At 40.4% G+C, this 26,526-nt stretch overlaps 1 protein-coding gene across 1 annotated transcript; it reads right to left on the minus strand.

The window, feature by feature from the left end:
- Window positions 1–488: 488 nt before the first annotated feature.
- Window positions 489–26,435, minus strand: LOC145814075 (AP2-like ethylene-responsive transcription factor At1g16060). The gene is made up of 4 exons (XM_082910600.1): window positions 26,392–26,435; window positions 26,250–26,300; window positions 25,736–25,812; window positions 489–688 (listed from the first exon to the last, which is right to left on the minus strand). The coding sequence occupies exons 1-4, from the start codon at window positions 26,433–26,435 to the stop codon at window positions 489–491; spliced, it is 372 nt and encodes a 123-aa protein (XP_082766726.1).
- Between the last annotated feature and the right edge of the window lie 91 nt (window positions 26,436–26,526).

Consider the following 26,526-nt stretch of genomic DNA (forward strand, 5'->3'; position numbering starts at 1 on the left):
TTTATCCATTGCAGACAGTACAGCTTGCCTGTGTACGCGTGAAGCCATAAGCAACCCCAGATAGATATGTCTACTTGAATCTTCTTCAACTGCTTCAGCACAGCCTCTTCCTCTAACAATTTTTCCTTCTGTTTCTTTACCTCTTTGTCCTTCCCAGATGCCTCAGGTTGGTCCAGATGCGGGGGTTTGAAATATCGACTACTTCTTGTCATGTGGTCGACTTTTTCCACATACCAAGTATTGTCGAGAAGGCCTTCACCCCAATCCTCATCGATGTGGGCAAGATGCAGATCATCATCTTCCCACCATAGTCCTCCGGTAACCGACAGACAATTGTCCGGCTTCGTTGTAATTACTCTTATATCACAGTCTTCCCCCGCAGGGTGTTTGGTTTTTCCAACTTTCTGACTATTCTCATCCCTTTCCTATTCAATCCGCTTCAATGCGGCTTCTTGTTCTGTATCAGCAGTACTAATAATGCCTGATTCCTAAGCTAAATTCTTAATATCGGTGCTCTTCGGCAACTTCTGCTTGTCTTCAGCCCTTTCGGCCTTCGTAGCAGTTCCTGCTTCTGGCTCTTCTAGTTTTGGTTGAAGTCCCTCATCCACATCAGGTTCATCACTGAGCCACCCAAAGTTGTCTGTCGACCCGTTCAGATCAAACCAGTCAATGTGCACATCTCTTGAATCTTACTCATCAAATAACTGCAAATTGTTGATGTCTTCCTCCAGGTCGGCTAGGTCATCTAATCCCTGGCTTGGGCCATCCTCCCGGACCACACTAACCTCCATTCCTGCTGGCAACTCCGCCACTGGTTTGGCCTGATTGGTCGACACAATATAACGGCATAGGTTGTATTCCTCCTCAGATAAATCCATGAAGCCCTCAGGCACTGAACTGACATTTCCATTCTCCACCAAGGCTACCCTGCCTTCATATACTACAGTCACCACCACAGGTTTAGGTTGGGATGTGGACACGTTCATCCTGCACAAAGTTGCACTTTCTAGGATGAACAACGCTGGCTTAGGTAGGTAAACATGGGTGATATATATACTAGGGTCGTAAGGGATGGCCAGTGTATGGATGAGGTTTATTTGCCGAGGTGGAGGCGCTTGGTTATGTGGTGGAAGAGGATTTTTAGTGACGTTGGGCTTTTCGAGAGGTGCTATCACCTTATTGTTAATGAGATCTTGAATCTCATGACGTAATCTGAAGCACTGATCAGTATCATGACCATGCTATTGGTGAAAGGCACAGTATTTGGCCGGGTTGTGTTTCGAAGGGAGAGGATCGGGCAATGGGCGTTGTTCTAACGGCTTAAGATGCCTTTTTTTTTTTTTATTAGGACCCTCAGGGCAGCAGATAAGGACATGTAGAGTGGTGTGAAGACCCTCTGGCCTCGGGCCTGGGGATTGGAGGTTTAAGAGGTTGTATTGGATGTGCTGGCAAAGGGATTGGCAGTCTTAAGTGTAGTGGTGACCATGCTCACATCCGAAGGCCGTGTAGAGGTGCCACTAGTCGTGGCTGCATTGGAGCTACGTGTAAAGGGCCTTTTAGGTTGTTCCTTCTTATGGTCTATCAGACCCTGCTTCATCGCGTCCTCTATTTGCACCCCTATTTCGTGGAAGTCAGCAAAAGTAGACAAAGGCAAGACTATCATTTTTTGTAATAATCTTCCTTGCAAGTTACAGACCACCATTCTGATCTGGTCCTTTTTAGAAGGCCGGACAGTCATCATAGAGGCCTTAGCCCTCCACCGAGTCACAAAATCCGAAAAGCCCTCATTCGGCTCTTGGCAAGTTGTTTCGAGATCACGAGTAGTGACCTTGATCAGAGTATTATAGGAGTACTGCGCTATGAAGGCTTCAGCCATTTTCTCCTAATTTCTCTTCACAAAGTCTTCAGGCTTGGCACACCAGATGGCCGCTATACTTGACAGGGTCCGGTCAAAGAGCGACAGCTTCTGTAGTCTGGTGAGACCCATTGGTCATAGAATGTTAGAGAATAGCCCTAGATGGACCATAGGATCCTCGGAACCGTCAAACCGGTCTATATGCGACATCTTCAATCTGTCTGGCAAAACCACTGCTGAGTCAGTATAGCCATCCACTATGTCAGGGATCGAATTCATGCCCTGTGCCCGTTTAAAGAGCTTTTCCAGCTTGCTCACTTTCAATGCAATAGGGTCGACCTCAAATTCAAACGGTGCCTTTATCGGATAAACCGGTGCCTTGAAGGTCTGAGGTGGGATAGGATCCGCCTGAATGCCCACATTTTCTTGGACATTGATTGTGACCCCGGGTGTAGGAATTCCCGTTGGGGGTGGATAGGATGCTGAGGCCACTGCCGATTGTGGCTACTGTTGTTGAAGCCTTTCTATTACCTCTGCTTGACGGGCTATAACCTCTGCTTGGCGGGCAGTGGTCTCAGCTTGTCAGGCAGCATCTAGCTGTATGTTCTCAATAGTCTGCTGGAGTTGACGAAGTATATCTTCCATGTTGATTGAAGGACTTTGAACTGCCGAAATTGGCGAATACTATCTGTCTGGAGTAAAAGTAGATGATTGGGCCTGGCTAGGCACAGATGAGGTAAAAGGTGGCTACTGAATTGGCGAATTCTGTCGAATCCTCCTCTGTCTAGTAATCGGTGAAAGTGAAACAAACACTGGTTGTCCCCTGACTAGATCCTCGAATCTGGAAATCATGTTAACTCGGGTCTAGAGTGCTTAGGGGTAACAAAATCCTCTGAAGCAATGGTGAAAGACTACCTTGCAAAAAGAAAATAAAGCAAAAAGAAACAAAAATCAGAAACCGCACAGCACCTCGGCTCAGACACAAACAACACACAGTTGCAATCATAAGCTAGAGAACTGTACTCAAACACTAATTTCTACCCCAAAACTGATACCCAAACTTGTAACTAATATATACATTCCTGCAGAGTTTCACTCCAAAAGCACATATCAAGCAAGTGAGAGCCAAAACACCCCTATGATGGGGTAGGGTTACCCTGTCTTAATTTTGTCAGGAGCTAGGGTTCACTAGGCAAAACAAGCGGTTTCACACATTTCCTGCATTCAGGTGAGCAACCTGTCCTAGTTTGGAACAATCTTTATGGTTTTCGATACACAACTAGGTCGATTAGTCAAAAAGGGTACCTCAGCAAGACTATCTAATATACCTCACGCACCTAACACCGAGAAGTGAAAGGAGAATCAAACGGTACAGCGGTAATCTAGATCCAAGGGTTGTGTTCCCATCGTGGCAGAGCCTGCAACCGGTCAGCCTTTTGGCAAGCTTTTCCAAGCAAGCCTCCGGCAAACCGTTCAGGAATAGCAGATGGCAAACACTGTGACTTAAGCGCACCGATGCAAATGCAAATGCCAAGAAAAACATAAGTGTACATAAAACAACATATCATGAGTTCGAGTCAAATTCTCTAAATCCCCAATAGAGTTGCCAAAAACTGTGTACTAGCATTTTCTCGCACCCTGCCTTTCAGAAAGGTTTGAAATGAAGGCCTCACAGTTCGGACTCCCCCGGTTCTGAATCTAGTCTCACAAGGGCAACGTGAAACTAATAAACACCAAAGAGTCCAAATCCGGCAAATCGTTTTGGAAAATCGATTTGAAATCAAATAATGCCAAAATTGGACTGCTTTGCTAGATACAGAGTCGCCACCTAAATATTTTATTTTGAGAAAATTTAGGAAACCCATAACTCATGCCAAAGGCCACGTGTCCGTCATCACCAAAGTTGCCTCGGCTCGAGAACTTGGGTACGAAGGGGGAAGGTCATGAATTGAGCACCCCCCGCTCGACCGATCAAAGATCGGCCTCTACTAATCATGATATGATTTTTTATAAACATTATGTGTTCTCATTCCGGTTATTAAACTAGCTTTAATATGTGATGCGCACAAGCAAGTATAGACTAGTTTGCAAGACTTGGAACAATTCAACTCATGTTTGTTTGCGAAAAATGGTTTGAAGTTGCCACCTCAAATGGGCTTAAAGATGCGGATTTGCCACCAAACATAGTGGGCTTAAAACATGATTTGCCACTCAACATAGTGGGCTGAAAACATACATTTGTTGAATTGTTCCAATTCAAACAACAAGCCTTCATCCACAGGCATTCATGCAGTTAGCATTTAAGCACATAGCCTCATGGCGAGCATGCGAAACATGGCAATATGACAATCGCACTTATGCAAGTATGTCAAAGCGTAAAGACTCACCGAGTACTCCAAGCCAAAACAGAAACTAGTTAGAAAGATGCATGATCCTAACTATACAAGATGTCTAATGCAACGCATGCGAAGAATGCAATTAATAGGCTCGGCTACTAATATGGCATATGATTCAATTTGAACAACATGGGGTTAAACACGTATTCAAAGAAATATTTAAATGACAATACAGTTTGAATGATGCGCCAAGCCTCGGTGCATGCAATACAAAATGAATGGATGTAAGCATGCGATATGCTAATTGAAATATGATCCCTAATCTAACCATCAAAAGCAATTAAATAAAATAGAAAAAGACGTGGGGTTGGAAGACATACTGTAGACACCCCATTTTTGACCGTCCTCAAGACTTGGACGTCACCATTGGAACACTTGGTGATTACCCTTGTTTGTGTTCGTTTGGAGTTCCCGGAGGTCTCGGCTACGCGCCTTGCCTCAGGATCTCCGAAATCGATTGTTTAGTGTCTGGCTTTGCACCAAACACTTGTGTTTTGCCTTGGAGGGGCAGGGAATGCCTTGTGAGGCACCCCCACACATCATCGGCCATGGCCAGAAGCCACCGGCTGGTGTTTTGTTGCCATCGGCAATCTATATTGCCGGTCGGCACTATTTGTTGCAGGTCGGCACTCAATTTTGTCAAAATGACATTTTTGAGCAGCCGACTACTGTTCATCTACTTTATGTAGATATTTTGTGCCAGCTGTGATAGCTGGCACCAACTCTGTTCCCCTCCATTGTCACGACCCAAACCCGGCCCTATGGGTTTAGCACCGTAACCGGCCAGTAATCCGAGATTACCGAAGGCCTGCAGAACAGTAGAACAGTAAAACAGAGTACAGGGCCTGGCGGAAGCCAAAACAGTAAATAAACAATGTCCAATGAGCTGTGACAGTCTGTATGCAAAAAGACTTTCATACCTATATACATAATCAGTACAGAACAGTATGCACAAAATGCACAATCATTCAGAATAGGGACTTACTCCCTGTATAACAGTACAGTAACATTCAGCCTAAACAATCCATTCAGTTATTACAGAACAGCAAGACAATACAGAAGGGGGAGTCCTAAAACACCCCTAAGCCTTAGCATGATAGGCTTGGAACCTCGCAGTGAGGCACGGTAGTTGGCTTGACAAAACTGGAGTAACCCTGACGCTCCTAGCCACGGTCTGGTGCCTGTACACCTACATATATATATGAGCAGTGAGCTAAAGCCCAGTGAATAACATAATGCGTAAAGAGGTTAAGAATGAATGTCCTTACAGTAATGAAGACAGTCCATTTAAACAGTATTTCAGTCGATCAATCAGTACAGTCATATGTGGTACACCCATTAGCATTACAGTAGGACTTAAAAGACCGAACAGTAATGATGGCCATCAGTAAGTAAACAGTAATGGTTCCAACAAGGGAACCGACAGAGATCTCTGTAACAGTAACAGTGAACAGTAAGTGCTAAGGATGCCACAATACAGTTCAGAATATAGGACATACATTCATTCAGTTAACAGTAATCAGTTCAGAAAACAGTATAGTTCAGTTGTTCAGAAGATAATCATTTGCGAACATATCTTTACACAAACGTTACTCACAGAGTTTGGGCTACAGTATGCTAGAGCGTATCTCCCTAGTCGCCAACCCTACACAGTTAACAGATTGAACACACTAAGCTACACAGCTGGGAAAGATAATAACTTAATCCCTAATTTGCCTCGGTGTGTTCTACATCTACGCCCTTATGAAGATGTCTTAAACTAGGCCTAAGAGTGCCTAGAATGGGATGAGGATGCAAAGATGCACGTTTAAAAGCATTTTCAGATTTTTCAGAAAAACAGAGTCCCGCTCGAGCGCGGTTTTACCCACTTGAGCGGACATGCAATAAGGTACACGCTCGAGCGTCAACTTTCCCGCTCGAGCGTACTGTAAAAGTACTGGATGGGTGAAATCTCCGCTCGACGGACGCTCGACACCCGCTCGATCGTGAGACACATGCCTCCGCTCGAGCGCCCAATCCACCGCTCGAGCGGACTGTAAAACAGTGCAGAGAAAATACTGGATGCTCGGATTCGACGCTCGAGCGTCACTAGTCCCCGCTCGAGCGGAAGTGCAAAATCTGGAAAACCCAGATTGCACCTCCAAGCCAAAAACCAAGTTTTAACAACTCCAAACTCGACCTCTTGGGCTGAATTTCCAGAAAACATTTGTAAACACATAGGTAAACATGATTCAAAACTCAACTTTGAGAAATCAAAGCCCAAGGGTGTTTAATTCAAACCCATTTTCAAACCATTTTTAAGAACAGGATGAACATGCAAACATGCATGAATTCAAATCAATTCAAAGCTTCAATTTGATGCTCTAAGGAGCCAATTGTTTCCAAAACATGATGAAATCATGGACTTCAACATAATTGTGAACATGCAAGTACCATTTTGCCATGAAAGCAACTCAACATCTACAATACAACCATGCATGCATGGATTGAGCTTCAATTCACCATGTAAGAGCCATAACTTGGCTCAAGGCTACAATTTGCTATAAATCATGCAAGAATCACTTAAACTCAAGAACAAAAGGGCAGTTACTCTACCTTAGGTCTTCAATGCAAGACTAGAAGCTCAAATTAGCAAGCTATACTTCAATTCTTCAAGCAATTCTACCAATGAACTCAAGATCCACTCAATTCTCTCTCACTCTCTATCTTGGTCGGTTGAGTCTAAGGAATGAGCTGATGAAATGTGTATGTATGAGTGTAATGAGGCTCAAAGATGATTCAAGTAGTGGGCCACTTAAGTGGCATTAAGGTAATTAAGTCAAATTATGCAATCTATCAATATTTAATCTAATTCAATCATACCTAATCAGTTTTTAGATAAATACACCATAAGATCACATTAATTATGAGGATCATAAAACATCAATCAATTCCCGGTTTGGCCGCCGATAAGGCCTTCAATTAGTAGTTTAAACATAAAACGTGAACAGATCAAGTAAGCAATTAAACAGATAGAATACAGATTAACACACATACTCAGTCAATTCAGTTCCAGTTTTCAGTCAGTCAGTTCAGTACTTTAATCAGTTCAATTATCAATCGTAATCAGTTCAGTTTGACGGTAATCAATGTTTATCGGTAAGCAGTGATGAGGGTTATTACAGTCTCCCCTCCTTATAAAGAGTTTAGTCCTCTAAACTCGGGTTACCTTCGTTCAGGAAGAAAACATGATTCAGTGGAAATAGTTCAGGATATCTTTTAGCCATGTCATCTTCCCTTTCCCAAGTGGCATACATGCCACCGTGGTTCTGCCAGTCGACTTTTACCAGCGGGATTTCTTTGTTTCTCAGTTTCTTGATCCGTCTGTTTACAATCTGTATAGGCCGCTCCTTGTAAGTGTAGTCATCACTCAACACTACACGGATAGGCTCTATTACATGGAAAGGATCCCAGAGGTAGTCTCTCAACATAGAAATGTGGAAGACGTTATGCATATGCTCCATTTCAGGAGGAAGCGCAACTTGATACGCCACCGGATTGATTTTCTCAATAATCTCATATGGTCCGACGTATCTCGGTGCTAACTTGCCTTTGACTCCAAAACGAGTCTGGCCTTTCATCGGTGTCACTTTCACAAATATGTGATCACCCACTTCATACTCTCTGTCTCGTCTTCTGACATCAGCATAACTCTTCTGTCTGCTCTATGCAGTTTTCAATCTCTGTTGTATCAGTTTCACTTTCTCAGTTGTTTCATAAACAATTTCGGGCCCAAGCAAAGGCCCATCTCCAACTTCTGCCCATCAAATCGGAGATCTACATTTTCTGCCATACAATGCCTCGAAAGGCGCCATACTAATACTCGAATGGTAGCTGTTGTTGTAGGCAAATTCAGCCAATGGTAAATGGCTTTCCCAGTTTCCCTGAAAATCAAGGACACACATTCTCAGTAAATCCTCCAGAGTCTGGATGGTCCTTTCTGATTGGCCATCTGTCTGAGGATGATAGGCACTACTCAGTCTCAGTTCAATACCCAGTGCAGTCTGTAGGCTTTGCCAAAATCTCGATGTAAACTTCGAATCCCTGTCAGAAACAATGGACACAGGCACTCCATGCAGTCTAACAATTTCATCAATATAGAGTATAGCCAATTTGTTCGCATTATAAATTGTCTTAACAGGTAAGAAGTGAGCAGATTTAGTCAGTCTATCAACAATAACCCAAATCGAGTCCATACCTTTACTGGAGCGAGGCAATCCCACAATAAAATCCATGGTGATATGCTCCCATTTCCACTCCGGTATCGGTAAGGGCTGCAATAAGCCTGCGGGTCGTTGATGTTCGGCTTTAACTTGTTGGCAATGAAGATATTTCGATACAAAATCAGCAATCTCTTTCTTCATTCCCGGCCACCAGAAGTTCAGTTTCAGGTCTTGGTACATTTTCGTATTCCCTGGATGGATAGAAAATCTTGAGTTGTGGCCCTCTTGCAGAACTCTTCTTCTCAGTTCAGTATCATTCGGTACACACAGTCTTTCTTGAAATTTCAGTACATCATTCTCAACCTTGAAACTCGGTCTAGGTTTAGTTTCTCTTTCTTCGATGATCTTTTTCAAGAAGTCATCCAGTTGCTGTTTCTCTTTAATCTCTTCAATCAGTGCCGGTTGAGCAGAAATAGCAGCTAAGGTTCCACCTTGTTTTCGTAAAACAATTTCAATTTCAGATTTTTCAAGGTCACAAGGCAGCTCTTTCTGTCCAGTGAGTAAACAGGCTAAGTTTCCAATTGATTTCCGACTCAATGCATCGGCAACGGTATTGGCTTTTCCCGGATGGTACAAAATCTGTAGGTCATATCGAGTTTTCAACTCCTGGAAGGCAGATTCCCTTTGGTCAGTCCAGTCAAATGATATCCCCTTCTGAGTCAGTTGAGTCAACGGTAAAGCTATTTTGGAGAAATCTCTGACAAATCTTCTGTAATATCCAGCCAAACCCAAAAAGCTTCGGACTTCAGTCACGTTGGTTGGTCTAGGCCAGTTCACTACAGCTTCGATTTTCTGCGGATCAACGGAAATTCCATCTTTGCTAACAACATGCCCCAAAAACATAACATGGTCAAGCCAAAATTCACATTTAGACAGTTTAGCATACAGTTTCTGTTCTCTTAAGGTTTGTAGGGCAAGTCTCAGATGATGTTCATGTTCTTCTATACTCTTGGAGTAAATCAATATGTCATCAATAAATACAACAATAAAATTGTCAACGTATGGTTTAAAAATTCTGTTCATGAGGTCCATAAATGCAGCTGGTGCGTTCGTGACTCCGAAAGGCATAACTAAAAATTCATAATGTCCATACCTCGTTCTAAATGCAGTTTTATCAATATCATCTGATTTAACTTTCAACTGATGGTATCCGGATCTGAGATCGATCTTCGAAAATACTTTAGCACCCTGTAACTGATCAAACAGGTCATCAGTACGCGGTAATGGGTATTTATTCTTTACAGTTACCTTATTCAGTTCACGATAGTCAATGCATAGTCTCAGTGAGCCGTCTTTCTTCTTTACAAACAAAACAGGCGCACCCCATGGTGAGGTACTGGGTCTGATGAACTTTTTATCTAACAGTTCTTGCAGTTGCACTTTCAGTTCTTTCAATTTAGTTGGAGCCATTCGGTAAGGAGCTTTAGAAACTGGCTGTGTTTCGGGAACCACATCAACGGTAAACTCAATCTCCCTGTCAATCAAATCCCCTGGCAAATTGTCTGGAAAAACATCTGGGAATTCTCTGACTATAGGAATACAGTTCACATTAGCATTATCATCAGTAGATACAGTCAGTATAGAACACAGATACCCTTTACATCCCTTCCTAATCAATTTAACAACTTTCACAGATGAAATCAGATATAGGGGAGGTACTACTCCAACCCCATTAAACACAAATTCAGGCAAACCAGGTTGATGGAAAACTACTTGTTTCGTTACACAGTCTATGGTGGCATGATATTTCGTTAACCAGTCCATCTCCAATATTACATCAAAATGATCAATGTTCAATGGCAGTAAATCAATAAACAGATGTGCATCTCCAACAATGATTTCACAAGCAGGGTACATGTATGCACAGGTCATAGATCCCCCAACGGGTGATGATACAGCTAACAGATAATTCATGGGTTCTAAGGGTCTATTCAATTTACGCGAAAAAGCATGCGTGTCATAAGAATGCGTAGACCCTGAATCAATCAGTACATAAGCATTCTGAGTACAAATAGAGAGAATACCTTACACAACGGTCTCGATATTGTGGACGTCTCCCGGCACTAGGGCGAACACTCGGCCCTGCCTCATAGGCTCTTTCCCGGTAACTTTGGGATTCGGTTTTGGTGTAACAGTTGATGCCGCTACGCTTGGTGTAGCTTTACTACTAGCTTGTGGAGCAGAGGGACAGTCTTTAACCATGTGGCCCACTTTGCCACACCTGTAACAGGCTCCTGATATCTTGTAATAGACTCCCTTGTGATTTTTACCACATTCAGAACAGGGCGGTATTGTACGGTTTCCTTGACTAGACGTAGTCGTTGACCCCGTATTCTGTTTCTTGTTCAATGGACCATGCTTGCCTTTCTTGAACTTGAAACCCTGCCTTTTACCCCGCCATTCGGGCGCTGGCATTTCAGTTTTCAGTGCTTCAATATTTGATTCAGCCATCAAGGCTCTGTCAAGGACATTTACATAATTCGGTAGTTTCAGAACATTTATTCGGTCAAGAATTGCAACATTAAGGCCGCCTTCAAATTTTCTGGTCTTCTTATACTCAGTATCCACCATATGAGGTGCATATCTAGCAAGCTCGGTGAATTTCGTCTCATATTCAGCCACAGACATTGCCCCTTGTCTCAGCTGTTCAAACTCAGTTACTTTTCTGTCCCTAACACACTGAGGGAAGTACTTTTCAAAGAAGGCTCCCTTGAATTGAGCCCAAGTCAGAATGGTATTTTCATCACGGATGAGCATCCACCACCTTCTAGCTTCTTCTTGCAATGTAAAGGTGGCTAACAGTACCATGTGTGCTTCGGAGCACGGGAAAACTTCAAACAATTTTTCAGTCTCCTGAACCCATGCTTCAGCTTTTAACGGTTCTAGGCCTCCCTGAAAGGACGGCGGTTTCATTTTGCTGAACTTATGGGTCAGTGCAATTATGTCCCCATCATTAGCATTCATATTCTGTTCCGGTATGACCGGAGGAGGAGGAGATAGGGGCTGTTGGTTCAGTTGTTGGTCCAGTCTTGCAGTTATCAGTTCCATCATTTGTTCCAGTCTGGCCATTTTGGGCTTAGAGGATGAGGATTCAGTTTCATTTGCAGTGTTTGCGTTATCCATTTCACTATAAGCAGTTATAACCATTTTAAACATAAGTAGTCATTTGTTTAACAGTTTAACACATTAGCATATATTCAGTCAGTCATATCACACACTTATCATGCTCATGAGATGCCCTAATTACTTTTCTAGGACACCCTGTAGCTCATTTGGACACGTGTGTGCGGTATAACTCGTGGTAAGTATCGCTCTGATACCACTCTGTCACGACCCAAACCCGGCCCTATGGGTTTAGCACCGTAACCAGCCAGTAATCTGAGATTACCGAAGGCCTGCAGAACAGTAGAACAGTAAAACAGAGTACAGGGCCTGGCGGAAGCCAAAACAGTAAATAAACAATGTCCAATGAGCTGTGACAGTCTGTATGCAAAAAGACTTTCATACCTATATACATAATCAGTACAGAACAGTATGCACAAAATGCACAATCATTCAGAATAAGGACTTACTCCCTGTATAACAGTACAGTAACATTCAGCCTAAATAATCCATTCAGTTATTACAAAACAGCAAGACAGTACAGAAGGGGGAGTCCTAAAACACCCCTAAGCCTTAGCATGATAGGCTTGGAACCTCGCAGTGAGGCACGGTAGTTGGCTTGACAAAACTGGAGTAACCCTGACGCTCCTAGCCGCGGTCTGGTGCCTGTACACCTACATATATATGTGAGCAGTGAGCTAAAGCCCAGTGAATAACATAATGCGTAAAGAGGTTAAGAATGAATGTCCTTACAGTAATGAAAACAGTCCATTTAAACAGTATTTCAGTCGATCAATCAGTACAGTCATATGTGGTACACCCATTAGCATAACAGTAGGTCTTAAAAGACCGAACAGTAATGATGGCCATCAGTCAGTAAACAGTAGTGGTTCCAACAAGGGAACCGACAGAGATCTCTGTAACAGTAACAGTGAACAGTAAGTGGTAAGGATGCCACAATACAGTTCAGAATATAGGACATACATTCATTCAGTTAACAGTAATCAGTTCAGAAAACAGTACAGTTCAGTTGTTCAGAAGATAATCATTTGCGAACATATCTTTACACAAACGTTACTCACAGAGTTTGGGCTACAGTATGCTAGAGCGTGTCTCCCCAGTCGCCAACCCTACACAGTTAACAGATTGAACACACTAAGCTACACAGCTGGGAAAGATAATAACTTAATCCCTAATTTACCTCGGTGTGTTCTACATCTACGCCCTCATGAAGATGTCTTAAACTAGGCCTAAGAGTGCCTAGAATGGGATGAGGATGCAAAGATGCACGTTTAAAAGCATTTTCAGACTTTTCAGAAAAACAGAGTCCCGCTCGAGCGCAGTTTTACCCGCTCGAGCGGACATGCAATAAGGTACACGCTCGAGTGTCAACTTTCCCGCTCGAGCGTACTGTAAAAGTACTGGATGGGTGAAATCTCCGCTCGACGGACGCTCGACGCCCGCTCGATCGTGAGACGCATGCCTCCGCTCGAGCGCCCAATCCTCCGCTCGAGCGGACTGTAAAACAGTGCAGAGAAAATACTGGATGCTCGGATTCCACGCTCGAGCGTCACTAGTCCCCGCTTGAGCGGAAGTGCAAAATCTGGAAAACCCAGATTGCACCTCCAAGCCAAAATCCAAGTTTTAACAACTCCAAACTCGACCTCTGAGGCTGAATTTCCAGAAAACATTTGTAAACACATAGGTAAACATGATTCAAAACTCAACTTTGAGAAATCAAAGCCCACGGGTGTTTAATTCAAACCCAATTTCAAACCATTTTCAAGAACAGGATGAACATGCAAACATGCATGAATTCAAATCAATTCAAAGCTTCAATTTGATGCTCTAAGGAGCCAATTGTTTCCAAAACATGATGAAATCATGGACTTAAACATAATTGTGAACATGCAAGTACCATTTTTTCCATGAAAGCAACTCAACATCTACAATACAACCATGCATGCAAGGATTGAGCTTCAATTCACCATGTAAGAGCCATAACTTGGCTCAAGGCTACAAGTTTCTATAAATCATGCAAGAATCACTTAAACTCAAGAACAAAAGGGCAGTTACTCTACCTTAGGTCTTCAATGCAAGACTAGAAGCTCAAATTAGCAAGCTATACTTCAATTCTTCAAGCAATTCTACCAATGAACTCAAGATCCACTCAATTCTCTCTCACTCTCTATCTTGGTCGGTTGAGTCTAAGGAATGAGCTGATGAAATGTGTATGTATGAGTGTAATGAGGCTCAAAGATGATTCAAGTAGTGGGCCACTTAAGTGGCATTAAGGCAATTAAGTCAAATTATGCAATCTATCAATATTTAATCTAATTCAATTATACCTAATCAGTTTTCAGATAAATACACCATAAGATCACATTAATTATGAGGATCATAAAACATCAATCAATTCCCGGTTTGGCCGCCGATAAGGCCTTCAATTAGTAGTTTAAACATAAAACGTGAACAGATCAAGTAAACAATCAAACAGATAGAATACAGATTAACACACAAACTCAGTCAATTCAGTTCTAGTTTTCAGTTAGTCAGTTCAGTACTTTAATCAGTTCAATTATCAGTCATAATCGGTTCAGTTTGACAGTAATCAATGTTTATCGGTAAGCAGTGATGAGGGTTATTACATCCATACACGTGTATGGAGGGATTTCCCTCTAAGCAAGCTTGTTGTGTAAGCTTTGCAAGAGGGACTTCTATAAGAGGAGAGCTCTTCTCCTTGTTCTTGGTTAGCAATTTTGAAGAGAAAACCAGAGCTTATACATATACATACACTCTCTCTCTATATTTCCCCCTTTCTTCTCCTTTGTGTGTGTTTGGTGGCCTTAAAGTGTATTTCTACCTTAGTTTTGCACTAACAAACACACTAACACACCTTGCTTCGATTTTGAGGCACTTTGAGGGTTGTTTTTTGAGGTTTTGGGCTGGTTTTGGTCAATAGAAGGTGGCTGGATTAGGGGTGTACACGGTCCGGATTGGTTCGGTTCTGAGAAAATCCAAGAACCGAACCAATCCTAACGGTTCTGTGATTTTGAGAACCAGACCAGACCGTTACACTTGTAAAACCGGACCAGAACCAAACCGAAAAAACGGTTCGGTTTCGGTTTGGTTTACGGTTCCAAAAATTTCTATTTACAAAAACAAATTGTTAATATTAGCAAAATAATTACTCAAACTAATTACATTTAACTCATGATAAAAACTAATAATATTAAGGCATTACTTAATATTACATATCTATATCATCCTAATATCATTAAAATTTATAAAAAACCAATTAATAAAAATAAAACTTGATATTATATATATATATATCTTTTAAAATTCGGTTCGGTTTGGTTCGAACCGCGGTTTTTTCATAAAATCCATTAACCGAACCGTTTTTACGGTTCTCATATTTCTTAATCCGAAATCAAATCAATTCTTAATAGAACCGAACCAAACCGTACGATTCGGTCTAGTTCGGTCCGGATTACCGGTTTAAACGGATTTTTGAACAGCCCTAGGCTGGATCATCTGTTCTTCAAAGGTTCTTCAAGGGTAATCACTTTGCTTTAGTTTCCCCAAACTTGCACTAGTTTTTTACCTGTCTTGCTTGCTGATTTAGGCTTTGTGCATAACATAAAAAAAGCTTATATTTTCATGCTTAAGAACTTTCATTAAGGGTGTTTTGTAGTTTGAGTTCAAACTCACCCTCGTAGGCCTTATTTGGCCCCTTTTGGTGCTTCCTTTGTAAGGTCTTGTTTAATTGAGTGTCTTAGCCTTCTCACCACTGGAAACCAGTGGATTTTTAGTGGTGAGGAAGGTGGTTTGAAGTCTTATATAGGGGAGGGACACCCCTCTCCCTTCATTGCCTCATTTCCTTACTTTTTGGCTTAAAGGGTAACATGCATGCTTAATTGATTTTGTCTCTTTTTCAGAGGTTTTTGGGTGTTTTTAAGTCACATGTAACCTCTTTTTTTGGTCGGATTTGTGACCTTTTGCATGCTTAATATACTTGCTTTACATTCCTCTATTTGGCCTAAAAATGTATCTCGTGTTTAGGCCATGATTCTAGCATGTGTTAGCCTAATTTCATGAAGGTATTGGCATTACTTTATCATGTTTAAGGCCTGTTGGCCATCTGTTTCAGTCATGCTTGCCATGTTTGGTGTCATCTCTATGTGTTTTGGCTTGTAAGCTTTGAGTATATTGGCCTCTAGCATGCATAGCTTAGACTTTTCTCATGATTTGGCATCATTTAGGATCATATTTCAGTCCATAAATCATGTTTGTATGTTTGCATATATGACCTCTTTCATGCTTTGAAGGTGTGCCCTTTTATGCCTAGAAATGAGCTTTGGTGCATACATCTCATTGGAGCCTTTTAAGCTGCCATATCGGTGGGTTTGGAGTCCATTTTGCATGCTAGGATTCTGTTTTTGCTTGTCTAATTCATGCCATGAATGGTCATGTTAGTGGAAGTAAAGTGTCCCCTTTTTGTGCCTTAGCCTTAGGTCCATTGGCTTGCATATTGGCATGAGTGTTTGACCACCATTTTGGGCACTTTTGGCCACTGTTTTGGGGTGGATTAAAGTCTGCCCCTTTATGGTTTAAGCCCACCATTGCATGCTTATCATATGCTTGTTGCTTATTTGGTTCATTAAGGTGTTGTCCCATGCTAGCCTTATGGCATATTGGTCCATATTTGCATCACATTTGCATCTTGCATGCCTAGCATTGTATGTTTGCCATAGTAGTTGCATGGCATTTGACATGCCTTGCATAATTAATATCATGTTGCATTTTGAGCCATGTTTGCATAACATGCATTGCATTACTTGGTTTGGGGTGTCAAACCAAGTGTGAGGGTTAAGGAGCGTTCATACTATAAGTGATGTAACGCGTCTTAACTCTCGGTCACCGGGCCCCTTGACTTTGACATGATAGGGTCTTGGTCCTCATTTGTGTGTTGCATGCATTTTTACATCAAATGGCAAGCTTGATCACTTAGGCTATCATGCACAATTGATGGCTCGAGGATCGAGGGCCATGCTTCCCTGAGTTCAAAGCATGATGGGAAACGTGACCATGCTCACATGTGCCTGAAATCCCATGCCATATACTGTCTGTCCTCTGTTGCTGTCAAAAACTGTCTTCTGCAGGAAGTTTCTGCCGACCGGCAGCATCCACTGCCGACCGGCCATTGGTGAATGGCCGTTAACTCCATCAGCAGTCGATGGAAATTACATTTGGCCGGTGGGCATTTCCTCCAGCCGGTGGTGTTCTTCAGAATGTAAGAAACCTGTCCCAGAACTTTGGAAATTTTTAGAGAAGCAGGGCAGTGTAAACAGAGGTGGCAGTGGTATGGTGTGGACTTTCCAGGCGAGACGGGTTCGAGCATGCATCATTCGCGCATCCCGAGGCAGGGGGTTGCGGCCACCTTTCTTTTTGCATTCATTCTATTAATTAATTAGAAGTTTTTGTAATAATTAATGTGTTTATTATTCGGACTGTAATATTTATTTGGACCCTCCGAGTGAGGGCAATCGTGTAATAAGCGTGCGTGAGTGTGTGTATGTCTTCCAACCTCACGTCTTTCTTCCCTTTTATTTACCCGCTTATGATGGTAGACTAGGGCATGCTTAAATTAGCATACCTTATGCTATGCATGCGTGCATTCATACATTTGCCTTGCATGCACCGGGCTCGGTACATCATGCTAACTGCATTTGTACTTCAATTCCAAAATTGAATACGTGCATCAATTGATTGCATTTCATATGCCATGTTTAGGTTAGCCGAGCCTATTCTAATTGCATCCTGCATGTGTTGCATTAGGCACTTTAACATGAACTAGGATCACGCATGATTGCTAACTAGTTTATTGTTTTGGCACGGAGTACGATGTAAGTATTTTCATGCTTTAGCATACCGCATGTGTGTGAATGCTATTATGACAGCATGCTTACCATGTGGCTAGTTGCTTATGTGATAAACTGTTTGAATGCCTGTGGGTGAAGGTTGGATTGTCTGAGTTGGAAACACTCGTTGAAATCCGTGTTTAGCCTACTTGCGAGTAGCAAATTCCAAAACATTTTTCCAAGACAAACGGATATGCAATGCTTATTTCCAAATTAGGCAATCTAGTCTATACTTGTTTGCTGTACGCATAACATAGTAATTCTAGGTTAATAATCGGTTTAAGAACACATAACATTTTCAAAAACGGATATCACGGTTAGTAGAGGCCGATCTTCGGATCGGGCGAGAGGGGGTGCTCATAGTTGACCTTCCCCAATCGTACCCAAGCTCCCGAACCAAGGCAACTTTGGTGATGACGGACACGTGGCCTTTGGCACCGAGTCAGGGTTTCCTAAATTTTCCCATTTTAAAATATTTAGGTGGCGACTCTGTATTTGGCAAAGCAGTCCATGTTTGACACTTCTTTTCAAAAAAAAAAATCTGTTTCTCAAAACGATTTGTCGGATTTGGACTCTCTGGTTCAGATTAAGAACCGTGACACAAATTGAGTCTGAACTGTAGCGGGGCCCACGGGCGCGTCTACACATACACACACGCAAGCACACTTATTACAACATTACGCCCTCACGAAGGAGGGTCCGAATGAATAAGCTAATCAACTAGCAACGCAGCTAACTAATTATTACAAACTGGATTAATCAACTACTTATAGCTAATTAATTATTACAAACCGATAACAAATAACTAGTTAAACTAACTAATTATTGAAAACACTTAATTAGGCACAACTAATTAATTACAACACATGCTTGATTTAACGCTAATCACTACAATAAAAAAGGGTTTTTATAACACGCAATGCACGCCGTAAAAACCCTTCTACGACGTGCAGCGCGCATCATATTATGATCAGCCATGGAAAGTCATTCATTTTCAACGACATGCTTCGTACGCCGTTAAAAACTATTTAACGGCAAATTTTGTGTGTCGTTACTTTTTCTACGACATGCTATAGTACGCCATTAAAAACTATTTAACAACCGATTTTGTGCATCGTTGTTATTTTTTCTACGACTACTTTTGCACGCCGTTAATTGGTGAGACAAATAACGGTGCTGATTGCGCATCGTAAAATATGTAATACAACGACTTGTTATGCTTGCCGTAAAATATGCATTTTTAAAATTAAAAAAAAAAATCAACAGGTTCTATTTAACCAATTTTGTACAATCTAACAAATATTACAAACAAACATCACAAAACATCAATCAACCACCAAAATATTGTTTGAAACATCAAAAGAAACTATATCCATAAATTATAAACATTCAATAATTGTCTATACATTCCAAACTTTCGAAAACTATATACTTAAGTTCTAAACTATACAAAAAGTTTAAACCATCCAAAACTATGCATATCTAACTTTCTAAACATATCGACAACTATTAAGAGATTATCTAAAACTACTGACAACAGTTCCTATAGCAGTTGCAGCTTGTAATAACCCCGATCTCTGATTAATGTTAATTCGCACTTAATTATGCCTAACAGTAGATTAGGAGGAATTTGGAATTAATTTGCATGTGTGTTGTTTGATTTTTGTGTTCTATCTGTTCGGTGTAGAACGATCTGTTCATGTTTTGACTTTGAACTGCGAATTGAAACCCTTATCGGTGCCCGATTTCGAAATTGATTAGTGTTATGTGTTAATTAGAATTTATGCAATTTTCTGGTAGATTTAATTTAAATTTGATTTGGTATGATTAAATAAAGTTAAATTACATCAACTTGAATTAATTGCATCTTTGCCACTAGTGGGCACTTTAGGCCATTAATAGATTTTATATCTTTTTGCATCATTCCTTCATTCTTTCTTAGACCAATTCGAGAGAGAGAGGGAGAGTAGGAGAATTTGAGTTCAACAAGAGATTTAGCTTGGAGACTTAGAAGAAATTAAAGAAGAATTGCATATTTGATCTCCTACACCTAGAATTCAAGACCTAAGGTAGAGATTTCATCCCCTTGAACTTGAATTTGAATTGTTTCTTTCATGGTTCATTGTTAATAAGTGTCTAAAGCTAGGCATTGGGTTAAAATGTTGAATTGAGGATTAATTCATGCATGCATGCATGTTTCATAGCATTTTGAAGTATGAGTTTCAAGAATTTCCTCATGCATGTGTTGATTTCATTCTAATTTTGGAAACACAATGAATTTCATGTTGTTTGATAGCATTTGATCATGTTTTGGAGAGCCTTAGCTCAAAAATGCACATGCATGTCATGTTTTGGATCATCTATAAAGTTTAAGTTGAGTTTGTGCATAATTGGTTCGCTCTTGGGCCATGATTTCTTGAAATGATGCTTTTAACATGTTTTATAGGTTACCAAATGTTTTCCAAAGTTTTGGCCAAGAAAAATGAGTTTTTGATGGTTGAATGTTGAATTTCATGTTTGGAGGTCAATCTGGATTTTCCAGAAATTTGACCCACGCTTGAGCGGGGACTTTCACGCTCGAGTGTAAACCCTGAGTACATGCATTCCGCTCGAGTAGCAAGAGTTACGCTCGAGCGTGAAATGCGTATACCTAGAAGTTTGTGTGTTTTGCATTCCGCTCGAGCGGGCAAACCCACGCTCGAGCGATACTCTGAGTCTCACGCTTGAGCGTAGGTCGAGGGCTCGTCGAGCGTAAAAATCTTGTATCCAGCACTTTTGTCAAATTTTACAGTCCGCTCGAGCAGGAAAGTCCACGCTCGAGCGGAGCTTCGACATCTGCATGTCCGCTCGAGCAGGGAAAGCCACGCTCGAGCATGGACCTTATTTCAGCAAATTTTATGAAATGTTTTCCAATGCATTCTTGCATCCTCATTCCATCCTAGGCATTCCTAGGCCATGTTTAAGACTCCATAATGAGGATTGAAGGTTAGAAACACACTAAGAGCAAACGAAACAGGTTGTGTTCAATTCGAAAGTATGTTTCAGGTGTGTATCTGTTATGTGTTCTGTAGGTCACGCGCCATACACTGCTAACCAATTTGCTCCGTCTGTCTGTCTCCAGGTCAACTGTGAATAACAACTTATTATGTTCAACTGTATTTATTTTCTGTGTGATAAAATGAGATCTGTTTTCTGAAATGATATGTTCTGTTCAATGAATGATTGTCCAATTTCTGATATGTATTCGTGACATCCTTAGCATCATGTGATATCTGTTGGCTGTTACCCGGTATCGGAGGTTCCTTTATGGAACTTAATCTATTAGCACTCTGTTACCCGTACCGGAGGCCCCGTCACGGGGGCTTAGCATATTTTATTTTTGTTCTGTTCTGTTACCCGGATCCGGAGGTTCCTTTATGGAACTGTTTATTCGTAACCTCACGTGCATACGTTCTATTCTGTTCTGTTAATGCTAACGGATGTATCACGTATGCTTGCGCATGACTTATGATTTCTGTCTGTATATGATATGGACAAATTATGATTTTGATATGAAACTGAATTATGATTTCTGAATCTTTTCAGACTCATTCATTGAAATCCCTTTACTCTGTTATTGTTCACTGGGCTTTCGCTCACAGTTTATATTATATATGTAGGTGAGCTGGCGTGTGACCAGGGCTAGAGTTGACGGCCATTGTTTCTATTTTTGTCAGCCAACCGTTATGCCTCCCGAGGAGGTCCCGATTGAAGTCTATTTCCATGGCTATTTTTGTGCTTATGCTAGTCTTTGTGACTACTTTGTAAAGTCAGGTCTTGGGAAGTTCACTTCTGTAAATATTTTATAAATATTGGTGTCCTTGACTGGCATGCTTATGTATATATATAAGTTTTGAAATGTGATGTCCCATGTATGTTATCACAGCTCATTGGACCTTGTCTATTTTGTATAATTGTTTCCGCTGCCCCTTACTATTTGCTAATCTGTTCAGAGGCCTTCGATAATCCACAGATTACTGGCCGGTTACGATACTAAACCTACAGGGGCGGGTTTGGGTCGTGACACAGCTACAGTTGTAGCAAATCCACTTGCTCCTATCACAGGGACGAGGGTACCCAATGTATATGTCACCTAAACTCGCGGCAATAACTAGAGCAACTAACCCTGTTGCATTTCTTGTCAGCATGACAAAGAAAACTTCACTTAAGTACAAAAACAAACGACTCAGGGACAAAAATATTTCTTAAGGTATTAAGAAATGATCAAGAAATTTTAAAACATAAATACAGCACCTACTTGGGACTTGCATGATTATGGTAAAGGATTTCTATATATGAGGTTTAGGTTTGTATAGGTTTTATCCATTACTATTGTAAGTTCCAAAATAAAGAGTCCAAGTCAAATTAGAGTCTATATTATTTACAAGTTAAAAAAAAAACTTTCAATCCATTATAGAATAAATTTAGGTAAGTTTTAGTAGCTTTAAGCACTTTTTAGGACAATGTGACGTAATTCTACCTGAGTACTTAGTAGCAAATACATAAGATAAGAAACTATAGGAATAATTTCTAAGCTAATCTTTTTCTTCTTTAATTTTTAACTAGTATCTAATTCAATCACAAGGTATTACTAAAGAATAGGGGCACTTTTATAAAATATGGAATTGAGCACAAATCAAATTTCAGTATCTCATTCATTTTAGTTTCAAGTTAGCCATCCCATGTGATGATAGTTGTCAGTGAAAACCTCAAATACCCATATGATGGTAATTGTTAGAGAAAACCTTGAACACTAGCCCTTTTTTTAATCACATTAAATTCATCAACTGTTATTTGCTACCACAGTCCTTAGAATTCTAGCATAAGTAGCAAGACAAAAGTAAAATACCACGCTCATTTTATAGAAAAATTTCAATCCTCCAGTGAAAGAAAAGACACTTTATACAAAATCAATTGTTTGGTTTCATAATTTTTTTCCTTTTTAGTGGCATGTAGAGAAGGAGGTGAAAATGATGTCTGAACTCCTAGACAACCAAAACCCAAGCAAAGAAACTATCATGCAAGTATTCTTACATGAAAAAAAAAAGAAAAAAGAAAAAGCATTCAAAAGGCCTGTGCATAAATAGCCAAGAATAAATTATATTAACCATTCCACTTAAAAAGTCAAGCCAATCTGATATTAGTCATGCATGTCAAAAGAAAAAAAATAAACAGGAGAACTCGAAAAAACTGATATTAGTCATTTATTATTTATTAAAGTTGCTTGACATATAAAATTGCTTCATAAAAAAAAAATAAAAGAGAGAGAGAGAGAGAAAGGGAGGGAGACAATAAAAGGAATGATAGTGCAATTGTTCTTGAAGGCATAACAAGCATTGGATGCCAATAATGTTTTGTATCACCAGAAGGCCAAACCCAATGATGTGTAAGTAATATAATTGGTTAATAATTAGAGAATATATGAGATAAAGTGTTACATTTAATACCCTAATTAATTGCCACACAATTGAACTTAACAAGTGAATCCAATTTTTTATCTTGAATAACAATGCTTAAAATTTAAATATAAATTGTCAATGGATTTGTGTTTGTACCTTAGATATAAATCACATTAATAATTCATTCAACACATGGCACCTGTTGGTCTTTGACATGTAGCCATTTGTAAAAGAGAAAGATTAAGGCCTTGCCCAAGAGTACGAAGTCTGTAACAACCCTCACCTTACTCTTGTCATACTTGCATACATTCATGCACGATCTTGCCTTGTTATGTTAATTTGAAGGTTTTGCCTTGCCTTGTATTGTTGAAGTATTGCTTGCGTGATTTTGTTCCTTGTTCGGTGTGTGTGTGGCCGAGGTCACCTTGAGCTTAGTTCGCCTTTGAACCTTTGTACTTAGAACTATTTTGAGACCTTGGTCGACCCCCATCTTCACCTCGGGCATTATTGCCGAGATGTTCTGCACTTAGTGAACCTTGTCCGCAGGCTGGTATGGCCTAGGCCGAGATGTGGCACACCCCGGCCAAGGTGTGGCACAGCTTAGTCAAGTGTCGTCCTCCCTAGCCGATGTCATTACTTGCCGATGTGTCTTACCCAGCTTGCTGCATACGCTTTGTCAGAGTCTTGTCTTATCTATCAATCACCTTTTTGAGTTGAGCCAACCCGGTAGCGCCACGTGTCCGAGCTGACTGTTAAGACAGCCGGCAGACCTAGAAACAATCATTTTCTTTATCTCAAATCTTTGCCTTTAGAGAGAGAGGCTCTAGAGAGAAGAGAAGTTCTTGGGTGAGAGTAAGTCTTCCAAGCTTGATCTTCGTGGTTTGATCCGTTGGATCCGAGTTTTGAGGTAAGAACCTTGATCTACTTTGATTGTTGATATTGATCATCTAATTGCATTGCATGATCGGATCTGTTTTGCATGTCATGCATCGATTTGAAGTGGTTTCGGAAGAAAAAGATAGTGTTCATGTGTTTTGAAGAAAAGTCTCGTTTTGATCCAAAAGTTGGAACCGAAATCATGTTTTTGTGTTTGTTCTTGCATGACCTTCTTGTATGGGTACCCAGGTCCATGTTTTGAACTCTTGGCTTGAAAACTCAGATTTTTGTAACAAGTTGTGAACTTGCATCCATCTTCCAAATGATCTTGTTCTTCATATTCTTCAAAGGGAAACCCAGGTTTTCCCGGCTTTGTTTTGATGAAGCCCTCGGGACCACACCTCGGCAAGGATGTGTGGGACCTCGGCAAAGGCCTGGTTGGTACCCAGTGTGTTTTCATGAGACAGGAGCAATGTTTAAACTCCCAGCATGTGTTGCTTTGCTATTTACTTGGATCTGATAAGAATGCCGAGATCATTCGCGTATGCATATAAGGCTTGTTTTGAGAATACGATTTGCCATGTGATTGTAGGACCTTGATCCTTGCTTTGAGCCTACACCTGAAGAACTAGGTGAGTGGTGCTTTTAATAAAGCTATGTTACACTGTTTTGATGAAAGTATTTGCTAAGCATGAATGAATAGCCCTGTTTTGATGTATCAGTATAAGCTTTGTTTTGATGTCATCCTTGAAAAGTCCCTTGTACTGGAGGACTCTAAACTTTCGCAGTACCAAGTGCAAAAGTCCCTCGTGCTGGAGGACTCTAAACTTTCGCAACACTAAGTATAAAAGGATACGGTCCTTTCTTGGGAGCACTAAAATGTTAAATCGGGCTACGGGCCTAAGTAACACAAGTGCCATAATGTTAAATCGGGCTACGGGCCTAAGTAACACAAGTGACATAATGTTAAATCGGGCTACGGGCCTAAGTAACACCAGATCATCGTGTTAAAAGGAGCTACGGGCTTAAGTAACACAAGTCCCTTGTGCTGGAAGACTATAAAATTTCGCAGTACCTTTGACTCAACGATTACGGATCGTACAGTCCTTGTTTTGCCACTGGCGATTTACCGCGTGGATTTGCTCGTTTGATAAGCTTGATTTGTGTTTTGCCGATGTGAGTAAGCATCCCTTGAGACTTGTGAGATTTGATTGATGAATACGGTTCATCCCTTGTTTTGCCGATGTAAGTAAGCATCCCTTGAGACTTGTGAGATTTGATTGATGAATACGGTTCATCCCTTGTTTTGATAGAGTTTGATGTGTTTTGCTTTGAAGGAAATCTCGGCTAATATCTGTATAGTTTGGCGTGTTTTGTTTTGAAAGACTTCGGCTATATTCATGCAAAACCTTTATTTTTAGTACCATTCACTGAGTATCCAAGCTCACCCTCTCTATATATATGTAGGTGATGAGCAGGACGTCAGCGACGCCTAGAATGTGTTTTGAAAGCTTGTTTTGGATCCATGATTATGTCGGCGTTATTTTGTATTCACGTCGGCAATTCTTGAAAATTATGCTTCTTGGCTTGTACTCATTGTATTTTGTATATGTCGGCTCGAGAAGCCTTTTGATCAAGATGTAACACATATTTTGCTTGGTTGTATTCAAGTTGCAACGGTGAATGCCATTACATTGGATCTATGCACTGCTCTTGTGGACTACTTGTATCTTAGATTATTGCTTCCGCATTTGTGAGCCTCATTTATTATACTCTGATTGTGTTAAGTTTTTTTGAAAGTTGGCCTTCGGTAATTACGGATTACTGGCCATCACGGCACCAAACTACTAGGGGCGGTTTGGGGTCGTGACAAAGTCATTACCATATGTCCCAAGATAGAGGTATTTGTTGCCAAATACTCTACCAATCCTAGCTTCCCATCTTCCATTATGATAATGTCTGCTTATTGACATAAAAATACAATAAGTAAAAAAGAACAACACATTTGCCATCTTGAATTTGTGATAAGAAGATAGGCAACTTGAGCTACATATGGATTACAATAGTGGCAAAAATGCCAAAATTTAAATTATAAATAAATTAACATTAAATCGACAATAAATCCGTTACTTGCATCTCCAAGTCAATAATTAAAATTTGTGTTCATAAAATTTGAAGAAACATTAAAAAGAAACAAGTTGCGTGTTGAATCATATCATGCATTTGATTAGGAGACTTATAGTATTATTGGAAAATAACAGGTTTAGCTTTCTATTGATAACAACCACATAAAAAATAAATAAAAAAATAAAAAGGAAAATTATCAAAGAACTGTTTTTTTAATGACAGACAAATAAACAAGTAATTAACAGATAATATGCAATTGTTTTTGTTACCTTGCAACTCCTCTATATTTTGATACTCCTCGAGAAAAATCACTGCTTTTCCTACAGGATCAACACAAAAATTTACCTTAATACAAAATATATAGCTTATTAATTTTCTTTACTATAGCTTTTCATTAGTAATGAAGTTTACCTTCTCAGTGATCCAATAAATTCATCTCTGGATATACCCTCCATTTCTATTAGTTGTTTTTGGTAAGTTGGTAACTATATTTTTGGTAAGTTGGCAAGTTGGTAAATAAATATATATACATAATATGAGGAGAGA

This window comes from Camellia sinensis, unplaced genomic scaffold (genome assembly GCF_055761805.1).
Source record: "Camellia sinensis isolate YWXY unplaced genomic scaffold, ASM5576180v1 Unanchor1, whole genome shotgun sequence".
Taxonomy (NCBI): domain Eukaryota; kingdom Viridiplantae; phylum Streptophyta; class Magnoliopsida; order Ericales; family Theaceae; genus Camellia; species Camellia sinensis.